Source organism: Balaenoptera borealis (assembly GCF_965194805.1).
Source record: "Balaenoptera borealis genome assembly, chromosome: 9".
Classification (NCBI taxonomy): Eukaryota; Metazoa; Chordata; class Mammalia; order Artiodactyla; family Balaenopteridae; genus Balaenoptera; species Balaenoptera borealis.
In genome coordinates this window covers 35,530,351-35,555,098 of record NC_138873.1, presented here as the reverse complement: position 1 = coordinate 35,555,098, position 24,748 = coordinate 35,530,351, and the positions used below count along the sequence as shown (strand labels likewise).

The window sequence follows — 24,748 nt, the reverse complement described above, 5'->3', positions numbered from 1 at the left end:
AGATTGAGGACAATGACAGATAACATGAACAAGAAATAAACCTTTGGTGTTTTAACCCACTGAAACTGTGGTTGTTATTACAGCATTACTTAGCTTGTTCTGCCACAGCACATTGGAAAGATGGGGAGACTACCCAAATCTTTGGGTATTCAGAGGGACAAACAGCTATCTGATTTAGGAGGAGATATACCTCCTCATAGTTTAACCATCCAACTGCTCTTTCCTTTCATCCTTTCAGAACTCTATACAGACTGCTATCAAAGAACTTATATTTCATTTCTCACATTGGCTCTGCGACTGGGTCATGAGCTTCCCGAGGTCAAGGATTCTAACTCTTCCATCTTTGTATCCCCGACGTCTGTTACCTGGCAGGCCTTCAATTATCAGGTACTGAAGAGTCATGCATGAATGGATGAGTGGATGGATAGAAGGGTAGATGTGTGGAGAAACAAGTATTTAAGTGCTAAGACAATCTGGGTGCATAATTTTCCCTCTAAATTTGGGTAAATAAATTTCTTAAGTAAGTAATTGAAATTAAAATTTCTCTTTTGACAGTAAATACACATTTCCTAAAAGTATTTACCTTATTACTGACATACGACATTAACTAGGTCTTGATTTGGTAAGAGTTAAATTTTGCCGTTAACCACAAAGTGCAGGTAAAGAGAGCCTTAAAGTAATATAAATGGAAAACAGAGGCTGAACCACATTAATCCATCCTCCCTCCAGGAAGGAGGAGCTGGGGTGAGAATAAAAACTGTTGGGTGGAGAAGTCCATGGAAAACATCTGCAGGAGTGTTTCAAAGAGTGAGGAAGACACTTATTGTGTGTGCTATTGCCAAAGCCCCCCAAAACACAACATCAATGAGTGCTGTTTGTTTTTTCTATAGTCAATAGATCAAAAGCCTGAGAGGCAGTGCGATCTGCTCTTTGTAAGGAGAAAAGTTCTATGCAGAGAAATGGGGGAACACATCTGGAAATATCTGTCTATGAAACTGCTTGAAAAATCACCATGTAGCAGCAATAGGAGAAACATCTGTGCAGTGTGCAGCAGCCCAGCAGAGGAAGGGAGCTGCTGGGAAGAGAAGCACATAATCAAGACAAAGATTGGGGTGGAGACAGGCACCCCTTGAATGACAAAGCTTTCCAGATTTCATTTTTAGCCACATGTAGTCAATAAGAACAGTTTTCCTTTCTAAAGAATTTAGATTAGCAGCACCTGCTCCAAACGTAGCAGGGCAAAGGCAGAATACAATATGTTAAGGTAATTTCTCAAAGACACTGTCAAATGTCAATAAAGAGCAGAATCTGTGAGTTACGTGTTCACTGTGAAGTTCTAAACACTAATGTATTATTTTAGAATAAAGTATTGAAGCAGCTCATAGGCATAAATTTTAAACCCAAAATACCTTCAACACAGTTTCTTACACAACTTATGTGCATGAGTTTTTAAACAAATGTATTTTGAAAATATTATTTTTCATCAAAACTAACAAAAATTCAATAATTTTCTTAGAGACCTTCAAGATGGCAGAGGACTAAGACGTGGAGATCACCCTCCTCCCCACAAATACATCTACATGTGGAACAACTCCTACAGAACACCTACTGAGCGCTGGCAGAAGACCTCAGACTTCCCAAAAGGTAAGAAACTCCCCATGTACCTGGGTAGGGCAAAAGAAAAAAGAAAAAACAGAGACAAAAGAATACGGATAGGACCTGCACCTCTGGGAGGGAGCTGTGAAGGGGGAAATGTTTCCACACACTAGGAAGCCCCTTCGCGGGCGGAGACGGGGGGTGGCGGGGGGAGAAGCTTTGGAGCCACAGAGGAGAGCGCAGCAACAGGGGTGCAGAGGGCAAAGCGGAGAGATTCCCACACAGAGGATCGGTGTCGACCAGCACTCACCAGCCCGAGAGGCTTGTCTGCTCACCTGCCGGGATGGGCGGGGGCTGGGAGCTGAGGCTTGGACTTCGGAGGTCGGATCCCAGGGAGAGGACTGGGGTTGGCGGCATGAACACAGCCTGAAGGGGGCTAGTGCGCCACCGCTAGCCGGAAGGGAGTCTGGGGAAAAGTCTGGACCTGCTTAAGAGGCAAGAGACCATTGTTTTGGGATGAGGGGATTCAGAGCGCCGCCTAAACAAGCTCTGCGGCTATCAGCACAGACCCCAGAGACGGGCATGAAATGCTAAGGCTGCTGCTGCAGCCACCAAGAAGCCTGTGTGCGAGCACAGGTCACTATCCACACCTCCCCTGCTGGGAGCCTGTGCAGCCCGCCACTGCCAGGGTCCAGTGATCCAGGGACAACTTCCTCGGGAGAACACACGGTGCGCCTCAGGCTGGTGCAAAGTCACGCCGGCCTCTGCCACTGCAGGCTCTCCCCACATTCCATACCCCTCTCTCCCCCCGGCCTGAGTGAGCCAGAGCCCCCTAATCAGCTGCTACTTTAACCCCATCCTGCCTGGGTGGGAAAAGACACCCTCAGGCGACCTACATGCAGAGGCAGGGCCAATCCAAAGCTGAACCCCGGGAGCTGTGTGAACAAAGAAGAGAAAGGGAAATCTCTCCCAGCAGCTTCAGGAGCAGTGGATTAAATCTCCACGATCAACTTGATGTACCCTGCATCTCTGGAACACCTGAATAGGCAATGAATCATCCCCAAATTGAGGCGGTGGTCTTTGGGAGCAACTGTAGACTTGGGGTTTGCTTTCTGCATCTAATTTGTCTCTGGTCTTATGTTTATCTTAGTTTAGTATTTAGAGTTCATTATCATTGGCAGATTTGCCTGTTGATTTGGTTGCTCTCTTCCTTTTTTAAATATATATATAAATATATATATTTTTTCTTTTTCTCTTTTTCTGAGTGTGTATGTATATTCTTCTTTGTGTAATTTTGTCTGTATAGTTTTGCTTTTACCATTTGTCTTAGGGTTCTGTCTATTCGGGGTTTTTTTTAGTATAGTTTTTAGCGCTTGTTATCATTGGTGGATTTGTTTTTTGGTTTGGTTGCTCTCTTCTTTCTTTTTTTCTATTTTCCATTACTTTTAATTTTTTTTATTTTGAGTAATAATTTTTATTTTAATAAATTTATTTTATTTTTTCTTTTTCCCTCCCTTTTCTTCTGAGCTGTGTGTCTGACAGGGTTTTGGTGCTCTGGGAAGGTGTCAGGCCTGTACCTCTGAGGTGGGAGAGCCAAGTTCAGGACATTGGTCCACCAGAGACCTCCCGGCTCCACGTAATATCAAATGGTGAAAGCTCTCCCAGAGATCTCCATCTCAATGCTAAGACCCAGCTCCATTCAACGACCAGCAAGCTACAGTGCTGGACACCCTATGCCAAACAACTAGCAAGAAGGGAACACAACCCCACCCATTAGCAAAGAGGCTGCGTAAAATCATAATAAGATCACAGGCACCCCAAAACACACCACCAGATGCAGTACTGCCCACCAGAAAGCAAAGATCCAGCCTTATCCACTAGAACACAGGCACCAGTCCCCTCCACTAGGAAGCCTACACAACCCACTGAACCAATCTTAGCCACTGGGGGCAGACACCAAAAACAACAGGAACAACGAACCTGCAGCCTGTGAAAAGGAGACTTTAAACACAGTAAGTTAAGCAAAATGAGAAGACAGAGGAACACACAGCAGATGAAGGAGCAAGGTGAAAACCCAGCAGACCAAACAAATGAAGAGGAAATAGGCAGTCTACCTGAAAAAGAATTCAGAGTAATGATAGTAAGGATGATCCAAAATCTTGGAAACAGAATGGAGAAAATACAAGAAATGTTTAACAAGGACCTAGAAGAACTAAAGAGCAAACAAACAATGATCAACAACACAATAAATGAAATTAAAAATTCTCTAGAAGGAATCAATAGCAGAATAACTGAGGCAGAAGAATGGATAAGTGACCTGGAAGATGAAATAGCAGAAATAACTACCAAAGAGCAGAATAAAGAAAAAAGAATGAAAAGAATTGAGGGCAGTCTAGAGACATCTGGGACAACATTAAATGCACCAAAATTCGAATTATAGGTGTACCAGAAGAAGAAGAGAAAAAGAAAGGGACTGAGAAAATATTTGAAGAGATTATAGTTGAAAATTTCCCTAATGTGGGAAAGGAAATAGTCAATCAAGTCAAGGAAGCGCAGAGAGTCCCATACAGGATAAACCCAAGATGAAACATGCCAAGACACATATTAATCAAACTATCAAAAATTAAATACAAAGAAAAAGTATTAAAAGCAGCAAGGGAAAACCAACAAATAACATACAAGGGAATCCCCATACGGTTAACAGCTGATCTTTCAGCAGAAACTCTGCAAGCCAGAAGGGAGTGTCAGGACATATTTAAAGTGATGAAAGGGAAAAAACTACAACCAAGATTACTCTATGCAGCAAGGATCTCATTCAGACTCAACAGAGAGATTAAAACCTTTACAGACAAGCAAAAGCTAAGAGAATTCAGCACCACCACACCAGCTTTACAACAAATGCTAAAGGCAATTTTCTAGACAGGAAACAAAAGAGAAGGAAAAGGCCTACAATAACAAACCAAAAACAATTAGAATATGGTAATAGGAACATACATATCGACAATTACCTTACATGTAAATGGATTAAATGCTCCAACCAAAAGTCATAGACTGGCTAAATGGATACAAAAACAAGACCCATATATATGCTGTGTACAAGAGAACCACTTCAGACATAGGGACACATACAGACTGAAAGTGAGGGGATGGAAAAACATATTCCATGCAAATGGAAATCAAAAGAAAGCTGGAGTAGCAATTCTCATATCAGACAAAATAGACTTTAAAATAAAGACTCTTACAAGAGACAAAGAAGGAAACCACATAATGATCAAGGGATCAATCCAAGAAGAAGATATAACAATTGTAAATATTTATGCACCCAACATAGGAGCACCTCAATACATAAGGCAAATGCTAACAGCCATATAAGGGGAAATCGACAGTAATACAATCATAGTAGGGGACTTTAACACCCCACCTTCACGAATGGACGGATCATCCAAAATGAAAATAAATAAGAAAACACACGCTTTAAATAATACTTTAAACAAGATGGACTTAATTGATATTTATAGGACATTCCATCCAAAAAAAAACAGAATACACTTTCTTCTCAAGTGCTCACGGAACATTCCCCAGGATAGATTATATCTTGGGGCACAAATCAACCCTTGGTAAATTTAAGAAAACTTAAATCGTATTAAGTATCTTTTCCAACCACAATGCTATGAGGCTAGATATCAATTACAGGAAAAAATCTGTAAAAAATACAAACACATGGAGGCTAAACAATACACTATGAAATAACCAAGAGATCACTAAAGAAATCAAAGAGGAAATCAAAAAATACCTAGAAACAAATGACAAGGAAAAACTGACAACCCAAAACCTATAGGATGCAGCAAAAGCAGTTCTAAGAGGGAAGTTTATAGCAATACAGTCCTACCTCAAGAAACAAGAAACATCTGAAATAAACAACCTAACCTTACACCTAAAGCAATTAGAGAAAGAAGAACAAAAAAACCCCAAAGTTAGCAGAAGGAAAGAAATAAAGATCAGATCAGAAATAAATGAAAAAGAAATGAAGGAAACAATAGCAAAGATCAATAAAACTAAAAGCTGCTTCTTTGAGAAGATAAACACAATTGATAAACCATTAGCTAGACTCATCAGAAAAAAAGGTAGAAGATTCAAATCAATAGAATTAGAAATGAAAAAGGAGAAATAACAACTGACACTGCAGAAATACAAAGGATCATGAAAAATTACTACAAGCAACTATATGCCAATAAAGTGGTCCACCTGGAAGAAATGGACAAATTCTTACAAAAGCACAACTTTCCAAGACTGAACCAGGAAGAAATAGAAAATATAAACAGGTCAATCACAAGCACTGAAATTGAGACTTTGATTAAAAATCTTTCAACAAACAAAAGCCCAGGACCAGATAGCTTTACAGGCAAATTCTATCAAACATTTAGAGAAGAGCTATCACCTATCCTCCTCAAACTCTTCCAAAATATAGCAGAGGGAGGAACACTCCCAAATTCATTCCATGAGGCCAATATCACCATGATACCAAAACCAGACAAAGATGCCACAAAAAAAGAAAACTACAGGCCAATATCACTGATGAACATAGATGCAAAAATCCTCAACAAAATGCTAGCAAACAGAATCCAACAGCACATTAAAAGGGTCATACAATATGATCAAGGAGGTTTATCCCAGGAATGCAAAGATTCTTTAATATACGCAAATCAATCAATGTGATACACCATATTAACACATTGAAGGAGAAAAGCCATATGATCATCTCATTAGATGCAGAAAAAGCTTCTGACAAAATTCAACACCCATTTATGATAAAAACCCTCTAGAAAGTAGGCACAGAGGGAACTTACCTCAACATAATAAAGGCCGTATATGACAAACCTACAGCCAACATCATTCTCAATGGTGAAAAACGGAAACCATTTCCTCTAAGATCAGGAAAAAGACAAGGATGCCCACTCTCACCACAATTATTCAACATAGTTTTGGAAGTTTTAGCCACATCAATCAGAGAAGAAAAAGAAATAAAAGGAATCCAAATCAGAAAAGAAGAAATAAAACTGTCAAGGTTTGCAGATGACATGATACTATACATAGACAATCCTATAGATACTTCCAGAAAACTACTAGAGCTAATCAATTAATTTGGTAAAGTAGCAGGATACAAAATTAATGCACAGAAATCTCTTGCACTCCTATACACTAATGATGAAAAAGCTGAATGAGAATTTAAGGAAACACTCCCATTTACCATTGCAACAAAAAGAATAAAACATCTAGGAATAAACCTACCTAAGGAGACAAATACCTGTATGCAGAAAACTATAAGACACTGATGAAAGAAATTAAAGATGATACAAACAGATGGAGGGATATACCATGTTCTTGCATTGGAAGAATCAACATTGTGAAAATGACTATCCTACCCAAAGCATTCTATAGATTCAATGCAATCCCTATCAAAATACCAGTGGCATTTTTCACAGAACTAGAACAAAAAATTACACAATTTGTATGGAAATACAAAAGACCCCGAATAGCCAAAGCAATCTTGAGAAAGAAAAACGGAGTTGGAGGAACCATGCTCCCAGATTTCAGACTATACTACAAAGCTACAGTAATCAAGATAGTATGGTACTGGCACAAAAACAGAAATATAGATCAGTGGAACAGGATAGAAAGCCCAGAGATAAATCCACAAACATATGGTCACCTTATTTTTGATAAAGGAGGCAAGAATATACAATGGAGAAAAGCAGTCCTTTCAATAAGTGGTGCTGAGAAAACTGGACAGTTACATGTAAAAGAATGAAATTAGAACACTTCCTAACACCATACACAAAAATAAACTCAAAATGGATTAAAGATCTAAATGTAAGGCCAGGAAAACATAGGCAGAACACTCTATGACATAAATCACAGCAAGATCCTTTTGGACCCACCTCCTAGAGTAAGGGAAATAAAAACAAAAATAAACAAATGGGGCCTAATGAAACTTAAAAGCTTCTGCACAGCAAAGGAAACCATAAACAAGACAAAAAGACAACCCTCAGAGTGGGAGAAAATATTTGTAAATGAAGCAACTGACAAAGGATTAGTCTCCAAAATATACAAGCAGCTCATGCAGCTCAATATCAAAACAACAAACAACTCAATCCAAAAATGGGCAGAAAACCTAAGTAGACATTTCTCCAAAGAAGATATACAGATTGCCAACAAACACATGAAAGGATGCTCAACGTCACTAATCATTATAGAAATGCAAATCAAAACTTCAATGAGGTATCAACTCACACCAGTCAGAATGGCCATCATCAAAAAGTCTACTAACAGTAAATGCTGGAGACGGTGTGGAGCAAAGGGAACCCTCTTGCACTGTTGATGGGAATGGAAGTTGATACAGCCACTATGGAGAACAGTATGGAGGTTCCTTAAAGAACTAAAAATAGAATGACCATATGACCCAGCAATCCCACTACTGCGCATATACCCTGAGAAAACCATAATTCAAAAAGAGTCATGTACCACAATGTTCATTGCAGCACTATTTACAATAGCCAGGACATGGAAGCAACCTAAGTGTCCATCGACAGATGAATGGATAAAGAAGATGTGGCACATATATACAGTGGAATATTACTCAGCCATAAAAGGAAACGAAATTGAGTTATTTGTAGTGAGGTGGATGGACCTAGAGACTGTTATACAGAGTGAAGTAAGTCATGAGAACCTAGGGGCAGGAGAGGAATAGATGCAGACATAGAGAATGAACTTGAGGACATGGGGAATGGGAAGGGTAAGCTGGGACGAAGTGAGAGAGTTGCATGGACATAGATACACCACCAAATGGAAAATAGATAGCTAGTGGGAAGCAGCTGCATAGCACAGGGAGATCAGCTCGGTGCTTTGTGACCACCTAGAGGGGTGGGATAGGGAGGGTGGGAGGGAGATGCAAGAGGGAGGAGATATGGGGATATATGTATATGTATAGCTGATTCACTTTGTTATAAAGCACAAACTAACACACCATTGTAAAGCAATTATACTCCAACAAAGATGTAAAAAAATTTTTTTAAATAAAAAATAATTTTCTTAAATGTGTTTGTTTTGTTATATTTTGAGTAATGCCATCACATAACTTTTTAAAAATAAATATGCAAGTAATGAATATTCAGTTGCATGCCCTTTAAAAAACAAAATCATTAAATTATTTCCCACATGCTTAACGGGGCAGCTCTATCATCTTTTGATAAATTAACTCTGTTATTCAACTAAAATATAAAGTTAGAGAGAATCTCTAGAGATGTAAACTTAATTTACATCTACATTTAATAAATACTGTACAGCTGTGCAACTAGATTAAAAGTACATTCAATGTTTTTGTTATTTATGAAATTTGGTCTATAAACATGGTGTTTCCAATATTGGTGTTAATTAGCAAGTTGTCACTTTATATTAGGCTGGAGTTGTCTAATGCTTTCATTGCATCTTGAGACTCTGTTTACATTCCCCATGAAATCATTTTGCTATAATATTGCTCAATTCTTTTCATTTTTCTCAGTCCTTGTTGCCAGAATTTAAAAAGGAAAAAAAATTGATAAATTTTAACTATCAAGAAAGTGTTTAAACAGAATATCTTATACATATAATTTATAAACTAGCTTTATTCTTTGGCTCATTTAATCCTTTCTACACCCCTGTATTAAGGTTTTATTAACCTTATTTGCGAATGAAAAGATTAAAGCACTGAAGAGTGATTTAACTTGCTTCAAGTTACATAACTGATAAATGGTAGAGCTAATCTTTGAATGCAGGTATTCTGATTATAAGTCCAATACTTTAAAAGAAAAATACTTTTGAAGAACCTGAAAATTTCTCAAAAAAATGCTTTTGAAGTACCTGAAGGATCTGGGGAGCTCACAATAATGGTCTCTATGTGTCAGCTCTACAGTCAGTGGTTTATGTGTTATTTAAATTAATATTTTCTAAAATCATGTGAGGTAGGTATTTACTTTCTCTCTTTTAGATGGATAGATTTAGAGAGGATGAGTCATTTGCCTAAGATGACACACTTGATGAATGGCATTCAAATGCCAGCCTGACAGAGTATCCTAACTCTTGCCAGTCAATCCATGGTTGGTCCTCAGACAAGCAACATGGGCACGACCTGGGAACTTAGATACGGAGAATCTTGGATCCCACTTTCAACCTAATGGGTATTTTTAACAAGATCCCCAGGAGATTTGTAAGCACATAAAAGTTTGAAAAAGCATTTCTATGTGCTACATTAGTCTGATACCAAAATTTAATCTATTAAACAGCATCACAGAAAAGAGACCACATTTTTTACATCTGGCTCTCCTCACCAGACTAAAAGCTCCTCAAGACTAAAGTCTAAAACTGCTCCCAGAAACGGCACAAGATTTGGTGCTTGTAGCTGCCTAATATATGTTGAAGTCTTTAATTAATTGCATATATGTAACAGGTATTTGGGCAACAACTGTATATAAATAAGATGTTCTTTGTTACATGTATCAGGGGATGTTAGGTGGGGAGCAGGTTATTTTACTTCTGCTGTCTATGATTAAATGAAATATAAAACTATCTTAATAAAAAGTGATTTTGTTTCAAAATACTGTTTGTGTGGCTTAGGTATTTTTTAGTTGGGTTTGCTTCTTGTGTTTTAGTAAAGAGCATTTATGGTAGGAACTAAAGAGCTGCTCTAATATATGGTTATGACAGCATTTATATTCTGCTATCTAACCCAACAGAAAGGAAGGAATATATGCAGGCAGGCTCATACACAGAGTGACAGAGTTGAAGAAAGGAAGTAGGACTGACAATGGGAAGTGGTGACAATGGTGCAGGTCACTCTAGTGATGGATTCTCAGGGACTGCATGACAGAGGGGCCAGCAGAAATAAAAAAGATATAGACTAGGACTCAGGAAAGCTTTGAAAGACATCCTAAGAAAAGAAGAAAATATTACATTAATATAATACTTCTATTATGTATACCAATATATAAATAAATTATATATTATAGCATGGTATAATATGCGATATAGTATATATTATACACACAATATATAATATAACATATATATTAATGTAATAATTGGTATATATTATATCTAAAATATTTTAATAATTATTGTATTTTGAGAAATTAAAGAATGGAGAAAGAAATTAACATCTATTAATTGCTTACCATGTGCTAGAAACTATGCAAGGTGCTTTCCACATAATAACCTGTTTTAAATTTTATGGTAAGGTAGAGATGCTTCTATTTTTCAGAGGAGGTAATGGAGACTCAAAGAGGTGAAACAATTTGTCTAAACCAAAATTTAACTCCTGCTATTTTCACAATTCCAATCCTGGCTGAGGATCAGAATCATCCAATGGGATTTTTAAATTATAAATACATGAGCTCCTCATCTGTAAATCTCAGTAGTATCTATATATTTGTTTAAAATTCCACAAATGTTTATAAAGTAGAGGAACATTGCATCATAGAATACTTCCTTTGACTTATTATATGCAAAGCACTGTACTAGGAGAAATAGGAAAGAAAAATCAGATAGACATTCTGTCCTCAAAGAGCATCCAGTTTATTTGGCCAGACAAGTCAGGTTCAAAAATAGCACAATATACGGGAAAACTGCTTAGTAACATACTTAAAATGTTATGAGAATCAAGACAGTGTGGTATTGGTGAAAGATTAGACAAATAGATCAATGGAACAGAGTAGAGAGCCCAGAAATACACCCACACAAATATAGTCAACTGATCTCTGACAAAGGAACAAAGGCAATTCAGTGGAGGAAGGATAGTTTTTTCAATAAATGTTTCTGAAACAACTGAATGTTCTGATGTTAAAACAAAAAATGAATCTAGGCAAAGACTTTACACCTTTCACAAAAATTAACTCAAAATGGATCATAGACTGAAAAGTAAAACTCAAAACTATAAAACTTTTTAAAATATGAAGTAGGAGAAAATCCAGGTGACCTAGAGTTTGGCAATGACTTTTTATATACAATACCAAAAGTACAATTCATGAAAAAAAATTGATAAATTGGACTTCCTTAAAATTTAAAAATGTCTGCTCTATAAAAGACACTGTTAAGAGAATGAGAAGACAAGGTACTGGCTGGGAGAAAAGATATTTGCTGAACACCTATCTGATAAAGAACTTGTATCCAATATATAGGAAGAACTCTTAAAACTCAACAATAAGGGGCTTCCCTGGTGGCGCAGTGGTTGAGAATCTGCCTGCTAATGCAGGGGACACAGGTTCGAGCCCTGGTCTGGGAAGATCCCACATGCCTCGGAGCAACTGGGCCCGTGAACCACAGCTACTGAGCCTGCGCGTCTGGAGCCTGTGCTCCGCAACAAGAGAGGCCGCGATAGTGAGAGGCCCGCGCACCGCGATGAAGAGTGGCCCCCGCTTGCCGCAACTAGAGAAAGCCCTCACAGAGAAACGAAGACCCAACACAGCCAAAAATAAATAAACAAATAAATAAATTTATTTAAAAAAAAAAAAAAAACTCAACAATAAGAAAACAAGCAACCCAATTTAAAAATGGGCAAAAGATCTGACAGACACTTCACCAAAGATGATATACAAATGGAAAATATGCATATGAAAAGTCATTCAACATCATATGTCATTAAGGAATTGAACATTAAAACAACAGTGAGATACCACTGCACATTTAAAATGCCTACAATCCAAAACACGGGTAATGTCAAATGCTGAGAAGGATGTGGAGCAACAGGAACTCTCATCCATCGCTGGTGGGAATGTAAAATGGTACAGGCACTTTGAAAGACACATCGGCAGGTTCTTAACAAAACTAAAGATACTCTTGCCATATGAACCAGCAATTGCTCTCCTTGGTATTTAACCAAATGAATTGAAAACTTATGCCCACACAAAAACTCGCACATGGATATTCACAGCAACTTTATTCACAACTGCCAAAACTTGGAAGCAACAAAGATGTTCTTCAGTAGGTAAATGGATAAACTGTGGTAATACAGGCAATGGAATATTATTTAGCACTAAAATAACTATTAAGCCATGAAAAGACGTGGAGGAACCTTAAATGCACATTACTGAGTGAAAGAAGCCAATCTAAAAAAGCTGCATACTGTATGATTCCAATTACATGACATTCTGGAAAAGGTAAAACTACGGAGGAGAGGGAGGGACTAATCAGCAGAGCATAGAGGATTTTCAGGGCAGTGAAAAAATTCTGTCTGATCCTGTTGGTGTATATATAATTTCATGCATTTGTCAAAAGCCATAGAAGGCAGCAAACAAAGAAGGAACCCTAATGTAAAGTATGCATTTAGTTAATAATAACGTATTAATTAATATTATTTCATCAGTTCTAACAAATTTACCACACTAATGCAAGATGTTAATATTATGGAATACTATATGTGGGGAAAGAGGGAATACATGGGAACTCTGTGTTTTCTGCTCAATTTTTTTGTAAACTTAAAACTATTCTAAACAATAAAGCCTATTAGTAGTTTTTTAAAATGCTACGGGAGTTCAGAGGGAAAAAAATGTTTCCAGTCAGAAAAATCAAGGAAAATAAAACTACTCAGAAGAGATGGCATTCCAAATAGACATTGACAGATGATTAAGATTTAGATAATACGATATCCTTGCGTAGGGTAAAGACATTCTGACAGAAGAAAGAGAATGGGTAAAGACAGAGGTAACATTCTCAAAACAACAATTAAGCAAATGTGTAAATCAGTTATATGTGGCTCCTCTGTGCATTATATACCAGTAATCTTTACTATTTAACCTATGTGAGCCTCAGTTTCTTTATTAGTAAAGTAGGGATAGTTGTACATCACAAATTTGTTCTTATAATTAAATTATATGATATACATACACACACAATATAACATGAGCATGAAGTAGCCCTAGAAAAATAGTATCACTACTATTCCTATAATTAGTAGGAATACATTCAGTGGGTGTAGGTTGTAATGGATACTGTGACAGCAGAATGGATTTAGAGGGATTGAAAGAACAGTAGGAGAAAGGATTAATAAAATTTTGTAAAAACAACTGTTAGAACATTTGAAGTAAGCTAAGGACTTTGGACAATATTCTGTTTTTAAGGAAGAGAATGGAGAAGACTCTACTTTGGTCAAATGTGATAACATTTGCAATGAATCTAGTACTGTGCCTGTCACATAGTAGATGTTAAGGATGGCAGAATGTTAAGGAAGTCTACAAAGGAAAGAATTCCAATGACGTGATGATTTTCAACATTGTCAAATACTGAGAGATGTTGAAGAATTTGAGGAAGACTCAAAGCCATTGGATCTGTCAACCAGTTGGTTGTACATGACTTTTGAGAAGATGGTTTTCATAGAGCAGGTAGAGCAATAGACAAAAGTATGGTTTTTAAGGAGTATGTAGAAAGGAACTAGAAAAAGCAGTGGAAACAACTCTTTCTAGAAGCTTAGTTGGAAAAGGAAGGAGAGACCTAGGAGAATAACTCAAAGGGGTACCAAAAAGAAAACTTTATTTTAGGATGGAGAATATTAGAACATGCATTATGAGCAAAGAATTTTTCAATGATACTAAAGAAAGAATAGATAGAAGGTATACAATCAAAGCACATATGATAGGTACATAGAGAGCAGTAGGGAGAAAAGATTAATTTTGAAGGAAAGGAAGAATGGAGGAAAGAGGAGAGAGTAATTGAAGAAACAGACATTTTGAAGTAGAGAGGATAAAATTTGAAGAACCTCCTTCATTCGCAAATATTTTTATGCATCTAAGTATCTAACATGGGTAAGGGAGCAGTAGAGCAAGAACAGAAGCATAAGATGCATAAAATTCCAAGATGGCACAGTAAATTCTGTGATAGAGGTGAGTGTGAAATGCCATAGGAGTCAGGGGAGAATCCACAGATAAGGCAATATTTCAACTAGGTCTTTTAAGTTAATGTAACAAGGTAGAGCAGTCAAGGAAAGGCATTTCAGACAGAAGAGACAGAATGTGTAAATATTATAAGTACAGTATAAATTAAGAAACTCATATTAGATGGTCCTTTGTGGGTAAATTCTTGTTTCTTGGCTTCTACAATAACTGACATGAATTTGTTTTCTTCTAAGCAAATTTGTGTAGGCAGTAGAGATCATCTCCATAGTTGACCTTTACCTAATTCCAGTGTTATTCCTTCAACCTCCCAATGAAGATTGCTGTTTTACTGGTCTGTGAGTACATATAATCAATAATCAGATAAGCACAAAACCAATTCTCCCTTTGCCTGTAATTACTAATGGTAATACCATTTTTCCTACACCCACTTTAGCATTTTTTGTCTCTTCACATACCCCTCTGTTGGCACCAAATACTTTAAATTACTTCTGCATAGGGTTTTTCATTTTTAAAATTTTCTATGTCCACTGACTTGGTTTTAGTCTAAATCATCATTAGATCATGCCTAAATGTTTACAACAACCTTCTAGCCTCTATCTATAATTTCTTACTTTTCAAAACTGTCCTGTACCCCACTGCCAGCTTATCTTACCAAACACCACATTCCCTAGGCTATCTTCTAGATCAAACTCCTCAGTGACTCCCAGCTACTTAATTAAGATGGAGCCTTTAGCCACAAAACCTGGTTCCTTCACAACCTAGTCAGTATTTAGTTTTTGCCATTTAGCTTCTGCCTGCCATACTAAATGTTAGCAAGAATATGGAGTAAGCAGGACTTTTATACATTTTTAATGGAAACTGAGAAGAGATATGGAAATTTCTCATAAAACTAAACACACAACTCCCTTATGATACAGCAGTTCCACTATTAGGTATTTTTCCAAGGAAAGAAAACTGTACACAGGAATATTAATAGCATCTTTTATTCATAATAGCCTTAAAATTAAAACAGCCCAGGTGTTCATCAGTAGACAAAAGGACAAACTATTCATACAAGGAAAGTTACTCAGCAGTAAAAATGAATTAACTACTGATACAATAAAATGAATGAATCTCAAAAACAGTATGCTAAGTGAAAAAAAAAAAGGCAAAACAAATCTATGGTCAACAACTATCAGAATATTGGTTGCCTCTGAGGCAGCAGTTACAAAAACTAACCAACAACAGAAACAAGATAATTTTTTGGAGTGATGATAAAATTCTGTATTTTGATAGAGGCTTGTTTTATAAATGTATGTGAGTAGTCAAACTCATTGAATGGTGCATTTAAGTTATGTGTATTCATTGTATATACATTTTACTTAAAAAAATAACTGTAAACAAATACTGAACCCACTTACTCATATACATGATGAAGTATTTAGGGGTGAAGTGTACTGATGTTTGCAACTTAATTTGAAATGAATTAATAAGTAAGATGGGTTGACTTATAGAAAGATGGATATATAGATGAACAGATGTGTGATAAAGCAAATATACTAAAAATAAGTGTAGAATTTAGGTGGTGGTATATGAATGTTCACTGCACAATTCTTTTAATTTCTGTGCATTTGGAAAGATTTATAATAAAATGTTGGCGGGGAGGGACCTAGCTTCCCATTACTTCCCCATGTATATGTATACACTCTGATCTACTTGACCATCCTCACTCTTTCTCACCTCTGTACCTTTAACCTACAAACACCTCCTTCACCTTCTTTCATACTCAAACCCAAGCTTATCCAAGTCATAGGCTAACCTCTTTAACAAAACTTTTGGTGACTGATTCCATCTTAAATGATATCTCCCTCTTAAAATGAAGCTTAATTAACTCGATGCTTCTCACTGTACTTAATTATAAACTGTAATGAGGAGCATTCTAGCAGAGTGATATATTAGCATAGGCCAGGCTCTAGAGAAAAAGCACCTAGTTTTAATGCCAGTTCCACAATTTACTAAACCATGGAGTCTTAGGCTTGAGAAATCTCATTCATAAAACCAGAAAATTTTTATCTCTCTTAGATATTATTGTAAGGAAAAGATACTTTATTGTTAATATCTTCTGCCTGACACATAGAGCTCAATACATGTTAATAATTATTGTCTTTGTGGTACTTATACTAATATCTACACTGCATCTTAATCCTATAAATTCCTTAACAGCAGAGGTTGACATAGACACACTGTTTCACTGCATTCTTCTGCAAAAATGTACCATATTATCAAACACAAAGTAGCCACTAAGAAAAATATTTCATTAATGAATGAATGAGGAAATAAAAAAATTTAGTATGTCTTACTAGGATGCTATGCTGTCTCGGACCCTCTTTTCCAGAAATAACATCTTTAACTAATCTCTTCCAAGCAGCATGTAACAAAATTACTAACAAATGAAAGACTGTTAATCTAATGCATACTCTTCACTGTTGTTTTAGAAGCACAAATATGTTTTGACTGCTTTTAGAATCATGAAAAGAAATATTTGGTATGTACTGCTATTTTGCTAGTATTTTCTTACGTACTAGGATCCAATTAGCCATTCATCTTCTAGATTGGGGAATTCTGGAGTTCCAGAGATGCTGAATTTTGAAAGCCTGTAGTACAGAGCAGAATCAAACAAACATGAGTTTTATGTCTTTGCTGTTTCTTTAGAGAAATATTAAAACATTGCTGGAAACTGTAATTTTATGAACTTCAAAAGCTAGAGGAAATCAAACATCTTACAGGATCATAGTAAGACTAAGCTTTACTCATCAGCACCACAGTGATAACAACACAATTATTTTTCTGGAATATAGAAGTATAAAAAACTTATGATCAATTGAGAAAATTAGCAAGTTATGTGGCAAGTTGGAGGGTCCTACCTTACCACAAAAGCAGAGGAGCCCTATAGAAATTATAAGCAAATGTAAAGATTTTGGGAAGTCTCTCACATGATTAGTTTCCATCTCAAAAACTTTTCTCCGAATTCCAGAACTATGAAGTAGTTAGAAATCATAAGTGCCCATGTGTGAACACTCTCCTTTTTATATGACATAATGAGAATTTAAAGCTTATGCACAGATGGCTTTAAAATGTCAAGATAACTATTATGTACTTTCTACTACCCAGAACATTTAGAGGAGCTTTCACATCTATAATTTATACAGAAAGCCTGGCTAGAACAGGATTCTAAAGAAAGACCAATGTCTTTGTTCTGCTTTAAGGCTAAAGATGCCTTACTGATGCCTTACCCCAGCCTGGTCTCTTAGAAAGAAGGTTCTGAGTCATGAAAAAAACTCATGAGAATGTAGATGTATCCATGAACACACCACTGGAATAGCTCAAGTTAAAGAGACCATAAAGGCCTGTGGGCAAGTCAAAGGATGCATTTGGTGGGAAGGGGTCATCTGTTCCTGCCCACAAACTAACTGGGCACATTTAGCAAGCAGCAGAAATTGCTCATTCTTCCATCAGAGGAGAAAGGTTGGCCTGAGTCGAACTGAGGGCTCTAAGGGCTGATGCTTCAAAGTTCAACAACAGAGGGGCTATCCAACCAGGGGTGTCAATGTTTGGTGCCTTTTACTATTAACAAGTGCCTCCTGCACTGAGTGTTGGCTCTCACAGGTATTCACCAGTTATTTACCTATGTGAGGGCAAGCATGGCTCATTGCTTGCAAAGACGAGAGGGCTTGCATATCAAGGTAACACCAACCCTAGCATTAAAAAAAATTTTTTTTCAATTAATTATTTATTTTTGGCTGCATTTGGGTCTTCGTTGTGGTGTGCGGGCTTCTCATTGCGGTGGCTTCTCTTATTGCACAGCACAGGCTTAGGCATGCGGGCTTCAGTAGTTGTGGCACACGGGCTCAGTAGTTGTGGCCCATGGGCTTAGTTGCTCTGTGGCATGTTGGATCTTCCCAGACCAGGGTTCGAACCCATGTCCCCTGCATTGGCAGGAGGATTCTTAACCACTGCGCCACTAGGGAAGTCCCCCAACCCTAGCATTAATTTATAAATATCATATTTCATTTAACAGTTAAGTCCCCTAGTCCACTTCCCCATCACCCCAGTAGCATCTAGTTGCCTAATCCCACTAAGAAGTCTGTCCCCTGAATAATCGTAATTATTTGCCCTCAATCCCACTGTTTGCTCTCAGAGTGCTCTCCTCAAATTCAGTCGCATCATTTCTTCTCTCAACTTTTACAGACGAGAATTGTTCTTTATGGTGACTGGCCTTTCAAAAGTTTCTCTCATCTTTTAACGTTTGGAAACCCCCTGCAAAATTTAACCACAAGAAATAGCTGGTAATCCCAATAGTGTATATACATTCATATGTTCCTAGACCCAGAAACACTTGGCAAAGAGCAGCTTTAAGAGCATGTAATAGCAAATCTTAAAAGGGTACATTTCTCTTTTTGTTTCCTGTGGCTACTGAAACAAATTATGACAAACTTGGTGGCTTCAAACAATAAAAATTTATTCTGTCACCATTGTGGGAACCAGAACTCCAACATCAGTGTCATTAGGCCAAGATCAAAGACTGACTAGGTGTGCACTCCCTCTGAAGGCTCTAGGGGAGAATCAATACTTTGCCTCTTCCAGTTTCTGGTGGCTGCCAGCATTCCTTGGCTTGTGGCCTCATCATTCCAGTCTCTGCCTCTGTCTTCACATCACCTTCTCTTCTGCATGTGTATCTTCTTCTCTATTGTCTGTATCAAACCTCCCTCTGCCTCTCTCTTATAAGACATTACATTTAAGCTCCACCCTGATTGTCCAGGATAATCTCCCTATCTCAAAATTCTCAACTTAATCACATCTACACAGGCCTTCTTTTTTCCCCCTTATAAGGTAACATTTACAAGTTTCAGAGATTAGAAACTGATACCTTTGGGGGAGCATTATTCAGCTTACTCCACCCTCCAATGACCCTTCCCCTATTCTGAGTGCTTTCTGTGGATATCAGGGGATCATTTTGCTACTATTAATCTATAAATACCATTCTTATTATAATGAATTGTATTTAAATACAGTTATATATTCAGGACTGCAAGAGCCAAGCTCATCTACTACGTATGGGGAATGGGCTAATCTGATAGATGAGGTCATTTCTAGTACTTCTTAGACAAAACAAACAAGCAAAAATAAAGAAAAAAAAACATAAAGTAAAGCAGTGCCTTCCACTAACTGAGGGAAAGCATCAGACTACCTTTGTCTCAATAGTGGGTGTACTAAGGTACGCCATAGAGAAGAGTATATAAACCATTCCCGTTGGGTAGTTTTAAGATGGTACTAAGTGAAACTGGCTAAGAAATAAGTCATAACAGTCCAAGTAAAGTTGTGAGGGCCCCTTGGGGCCATCTGACTCAAAATGGAGAATGAGATGAGACAAGTTCATGAGCCTAGTGTCAAGGCTGCCATAACAGCTCTAGAAAAATACATACTTCTTTGATTGCACTTTTTTTATCTCCTGAACTCCCTGTGCTTTTCCCCCACTGGTTATTCCTTTACCCCCTCATTTACTCAGCCCACAAATATTGATTGAATGCCCAATATGTGCCAGGCACAGCATTATGTCCCAGCGATGCAACCCTCAACAAAACAGACACAGTCTCTATCCTTCTTGGGCTTACAGTTTAAGAGTGTGGCTCCTTGGTTCTCAGTAGTAGAAAATCACTTCCTTCTCATGTCTGTGAAGAAAAGCCCAGGGCCAACGGCTTAATAGGAGCACATCACAAAGGTGGGAATGGGACTAAATCAAATGTAAAACTAAAGGAAGCAGAGACAGAGACACTCAGTAAGCTGTGCTTCTCCACGTGGACATTCTCCTTCCAGGGAAAGCCCATGGTGTTCCTGAATTTTATTTTAATAAGGAAGTTAGAATTGCTATAGAGCAAGGGTCTTCAGAGCCCTCGGAGAAGTGAAAGAGCGACACAGTGAGCCCCCTCAAGCGCCTGCTTCAAACAGAGCAGCTCTGTGTTCATCTGGTTTACATCTTGGGCTTTTAAACAAAGGGTTCTGCAACCAGAACAATGAAGATTGAAAACTCCTGCTTTAGAGGAGCAGGCCCCACAGTGACCAAGAAACTCCTCCTGCTTTGTGGCATGCCTGGGAAACAGCTCAAAATGTATGCACCAGGAACGGTGGGTCAGGAAGCAGCTTCTTCTATGAAGGATGCGCTCTTAAATTAATACTTAACCAATGACAGGAACCAGTGTAGCTGATGATAACCTGAGTCTTTCTGGTGTTTCATTTCTTCCTTATGTGATGGGAAAGATAACCAGGAAAGGAATGAAAAAAGGCAAACTTGTTTCTCACAATGCTCATCACCTATCAAGTGATAATTTGCCTGCTCATGTTCTGAACATTCTCCATCTCTTCTGAAACATTTTACATCTTTATGAATTTCTGAAGAGCTGTCCATGGGGATTGAAAACATAAGGATCTTGGAATTACATGACAATTTTTTTAAAGGAATTGAGTTGAGATCTGGAAGTTTGATGAAAATTCCCTCTTATCCATTGTATATGTACCATTTTTGTCTTATGAATTTTTAGAAAGATGAGTTAAACTCATATTTCACAGACTATACTAACCTCTGAGTAAGATAAGGTAATAACAACAGTAATCATCAATATGATCTGGTTCTATTTCTGCCTGATCTAGCCTTCAAAAAATTCTTCCCAAATGGTTCTGAGTTTTCTTAGGTGGTATCTTATGCTTTGGCACCTAATACAATCAGACCCTTTCATTCTTGTTCACAGTCACAATTTCTTTAGTCACGGTTAATGTCAAAAGTGGCAGCTACACCATAATGATCGCAAAGTCACTTAAAATGAATTGGTTAAGAGTTCTAGCACTTTAACCAGTCCTGTTCAAACCTCAGTTGTGCCAGAATCTGAAGGGACCCTGCAGACAGAAATGAAGATAGTTCAGAGATGTCTGCAAGCTCTAAGGACAAGATGGGACAGTTGGTTCAGTGTTGCATAAATAGACAAACAACAGTAAGGACCAGATTGCTGACCCCTCCTTCCCAATGCCTTAGCTCCACCTTCTCCAATGTTTTAGAATGCAAATACAACTCTGGGGACAGAAGTGCAGTCAGTGTACTGAGAATATTGTCTCTACCTCCACAGGAATCATGTTCAGGTAGACAATAAAGTTTTATGTTCTGATCACCTGAATTCATTGACCAATAACTCTTTCCCTTTATTTAAAATGAGTAAAATGATTAATCATGGTCAATTAGTTATTCATTAAATCTAAATATGAAATTATAATATAACACATTATTATAACAATATAATAATAATGTTGAATGTTATGCATAATTACTATAAAACACTAATAATTTATGTTATATATAATTGAACTGTATATTTTTCTATGCTATTCTTTTTGGATAATTGACTTAATCAACCAATATTCCCCCAAAGATATTTTTCCAATTTTTCAGCTTTTCAATGTTTTATAAATGGCTTATTAAACCAACTGGGATCCTGCACTTGATACTTACGGAGAAAGAACATATATTCTATTCTTGTGAATCAAGAACACAGGCTATGAATGAGGCAGCCGTGGAAGGGGCCAAACTCTTAAGTCTAAGGCTCCTGTGAGGAAAGGCTCTGGGACATGCATGTAACTTGAAAGTTGCCTTTTCTTAAGCATTGTCCTATTTTATTTAAAGAAGTTTCTAGCAAATCCCTTTAGGTACAACTGAAAACTAGATCGGCATCTGCTAAGTATCTGTTAGAGAACTTAAAATTGTATTACCACTTATGCAGCTAGGACAGCGCCCTTGCACCACATCAACAACCACTGTACCTGAAAATTTCGGCCATGTAGGGCAGAATGGGCAACAGAGTAATGTTTCAGGAGAACAATAGACCTTCTTATAGATTCACTGGAGACAAGAGCAGCAAAGCAACTACTGAAAAGTCTGGTAAATCTTTGCATGCATCTGGAATTGATAGGAATAAATGACACAGGACAATTATTTGTCTTATATGAATTCAAAAAGTCATCTTGTTGAGCCCTGTATTTTTTTTTCCCTAAGAATATTTGTACTTCAACGTAGTATAGCTCTTTCTTGTACATAGATGGACATGATGGATGAATAGAGCAAGGGCCCATGGTTTCAATGTTCTCACCCTCCAAAACTGAATTATACCAAGATGCTGCTAATTACACAATAGTTCTTCTAAATGAAAGCTCACAGCAACAAAACTCACAGTAGAGGGTTTTAAAGGATAGTATTATAACAGTGAATAATTTAATCTTTAGCCCCCGAAGAGGTTCTCAGCTTTTAAAGTTAAAGGCAACAAGACCTGGGATGGGAAGGAGCCATACAATTAATATAAAGAAAAAATAGTACCAGAAACCAAAGTAATTTCCTCTTTACCACATTTCCTCCCCCACACATATTTTGTACATTTATTGCCAAAGAGTGTTACTTGTTTACCATCTCATCAAGGCTTAAGTATTATGTTTGTTTTACAGAAGACATTGAATAGAATATCAGTTGGACTCAGATAGTAGGTTTCAATTTTGCTTACTCTGAATAATTACACTATTACTAACATTAATAATTACTTATTATTATTAGCTAGCTACCATTTTTCAAGCACCAATATGCTGTGGTGGGACTTAAGCATTAAACTAATTTTCTCACCAACCCACGTGGTACAATAACACTCCTACGGATAGGAAAATAGAGGTTCAGGAGTAAGCCCATAGGCTAAGGTTACACAGCTAATAAGTGCTGAAGAGGTATTCAAAGATAGAGCTTTCTAAATCTCTTATGAGACAGGGGATTTTCACTAAACGGCACTTACCTCTCAAATGCACTTGTTTTTTTTCCTATTGGACTGGAAAAGTAGAAATGCTCAAAGCCCTCAACAGACTCTGGGTCTAGATCTCCTATTATGATCTCAAGTTCCTAGATGAAATTAATTGTCCCCTTTTATAATAAGGGTCTGGTTCTCAGGCAAATAATATAGAACCATATTTTCTTTCACACAGAATCTCCTTGGGCAAAGAGGCAAGGTGCCTTTAGGTTGCTTCCTGGCTATTCAGGCCAATATTGGGGCAGTTCTAAATCTAACCTGCTTCTCAGTAGAGTCACTATTGGCTTTTGGGGTGAAACAAATCTTTGTGATGCTGAATTGTCCCAAATGTTACAAGACATTTGCATCTCTGGCTACCAAATATCAATGGTGCCAAAAGGCCCCCATACAAATACAAACCCCATCAGGGGTGATACTGCCCCTAGTTAAGAACCACTGAGCCCATTCTTACAACGTTCTATAGTCAGCAGGCAGCTGCTGTATAGCTGCAAAAAGCAGTCCTGAACTTTCCCTGCAGGGTTACATCATTTTGATCCCAGTCCAAGAATGTTAGGAGCAGATAACATGCTGCCATTGGCAGATTTGGACTAAGCCACTGCTCTGGGGCAAAACTGTATTAGAGCAAGGGAGGGGGGTTGGAAGTCAGATCAGAATGTGTGGAAGTGAAAAGTTGGTCAGTCGCCATACTGAGTCATAATCATCAGTAGGAAGGAAAGGAAAGAGAAAACACATTAGGAGATGCGTGTCTCCAGTTCACTGGAAGTAAAGAGCAGTAGTAAAGCCCAGTTTAGTCTCCATCTGACTGGCTGCCAACTTCCCACACACTGTTGGCTCATGACGTGACAATTTTCTGTCTGGAACCCCTTCGCCTTTACAATCACTCCTCAATCACCTATTAACTACTCTTAGGCCCCATGGAAGACAGGCCAACTGTCTACTTTCAGGTCTGTTGTAACTTATTCTGGAAATATGTCACTACGACGACTAAAAAGCTTGTCACCCCGTTCAGCACATTTTGAGTTGTATTTTTGTAAGGGAATGTTTGGGCAATGACACACAAATTACATGCACAAAGCCAAATTAATTATTTGCAGATATGTAGTATAATTATATGGGTTTATGCTATCCATCTGTGAACCTTAGTCTCCCCTGGTGCAAGTACTGCTTACAATACAAAGGGTTTAATAGCTTTAAGAAAAACTTATTATACTTACATTTGCACAAGAGAGAAGTCTTCATTATTTGATGGCATTCATGGGATCCTGCGGGTGGAGAAGACCTAGATGAGCAAACCGGTCCATTCTCCGGCATTCAAGAGGAATCACTGTTAAACAAACTTGGAAAGATGTTATTGAGGAATTGTCACAGCCA

General features: G+C 37.6%; 1 protein-coding gene across 1 annotated transcript in view; it reads right to left on the bottom strand.

The window, feature by feature from the left end:
* Window positions 1–12,444: 12,444 nt before the first annotated feature.
* The window catches only part of LOC309635275 (uncharacterized protein), a 114,496-nt gene continuing 102,192 nt past the window's right edge, over window positions 12,445–24,748 (bottom strand). Inside the window, exon 4 of the mRNA XM_082406302.1 lies at window positions 12,445–24,639. Within this exon, the coding sequence (XP_082262428.1) occupies window positions 24,500–24,639 (140 nt within the window). The 3' untranslated portion in view covers window positions 12,445–24,499. The remainder of the gene's footprint in view (window positions 24,640–24,748) is intronic.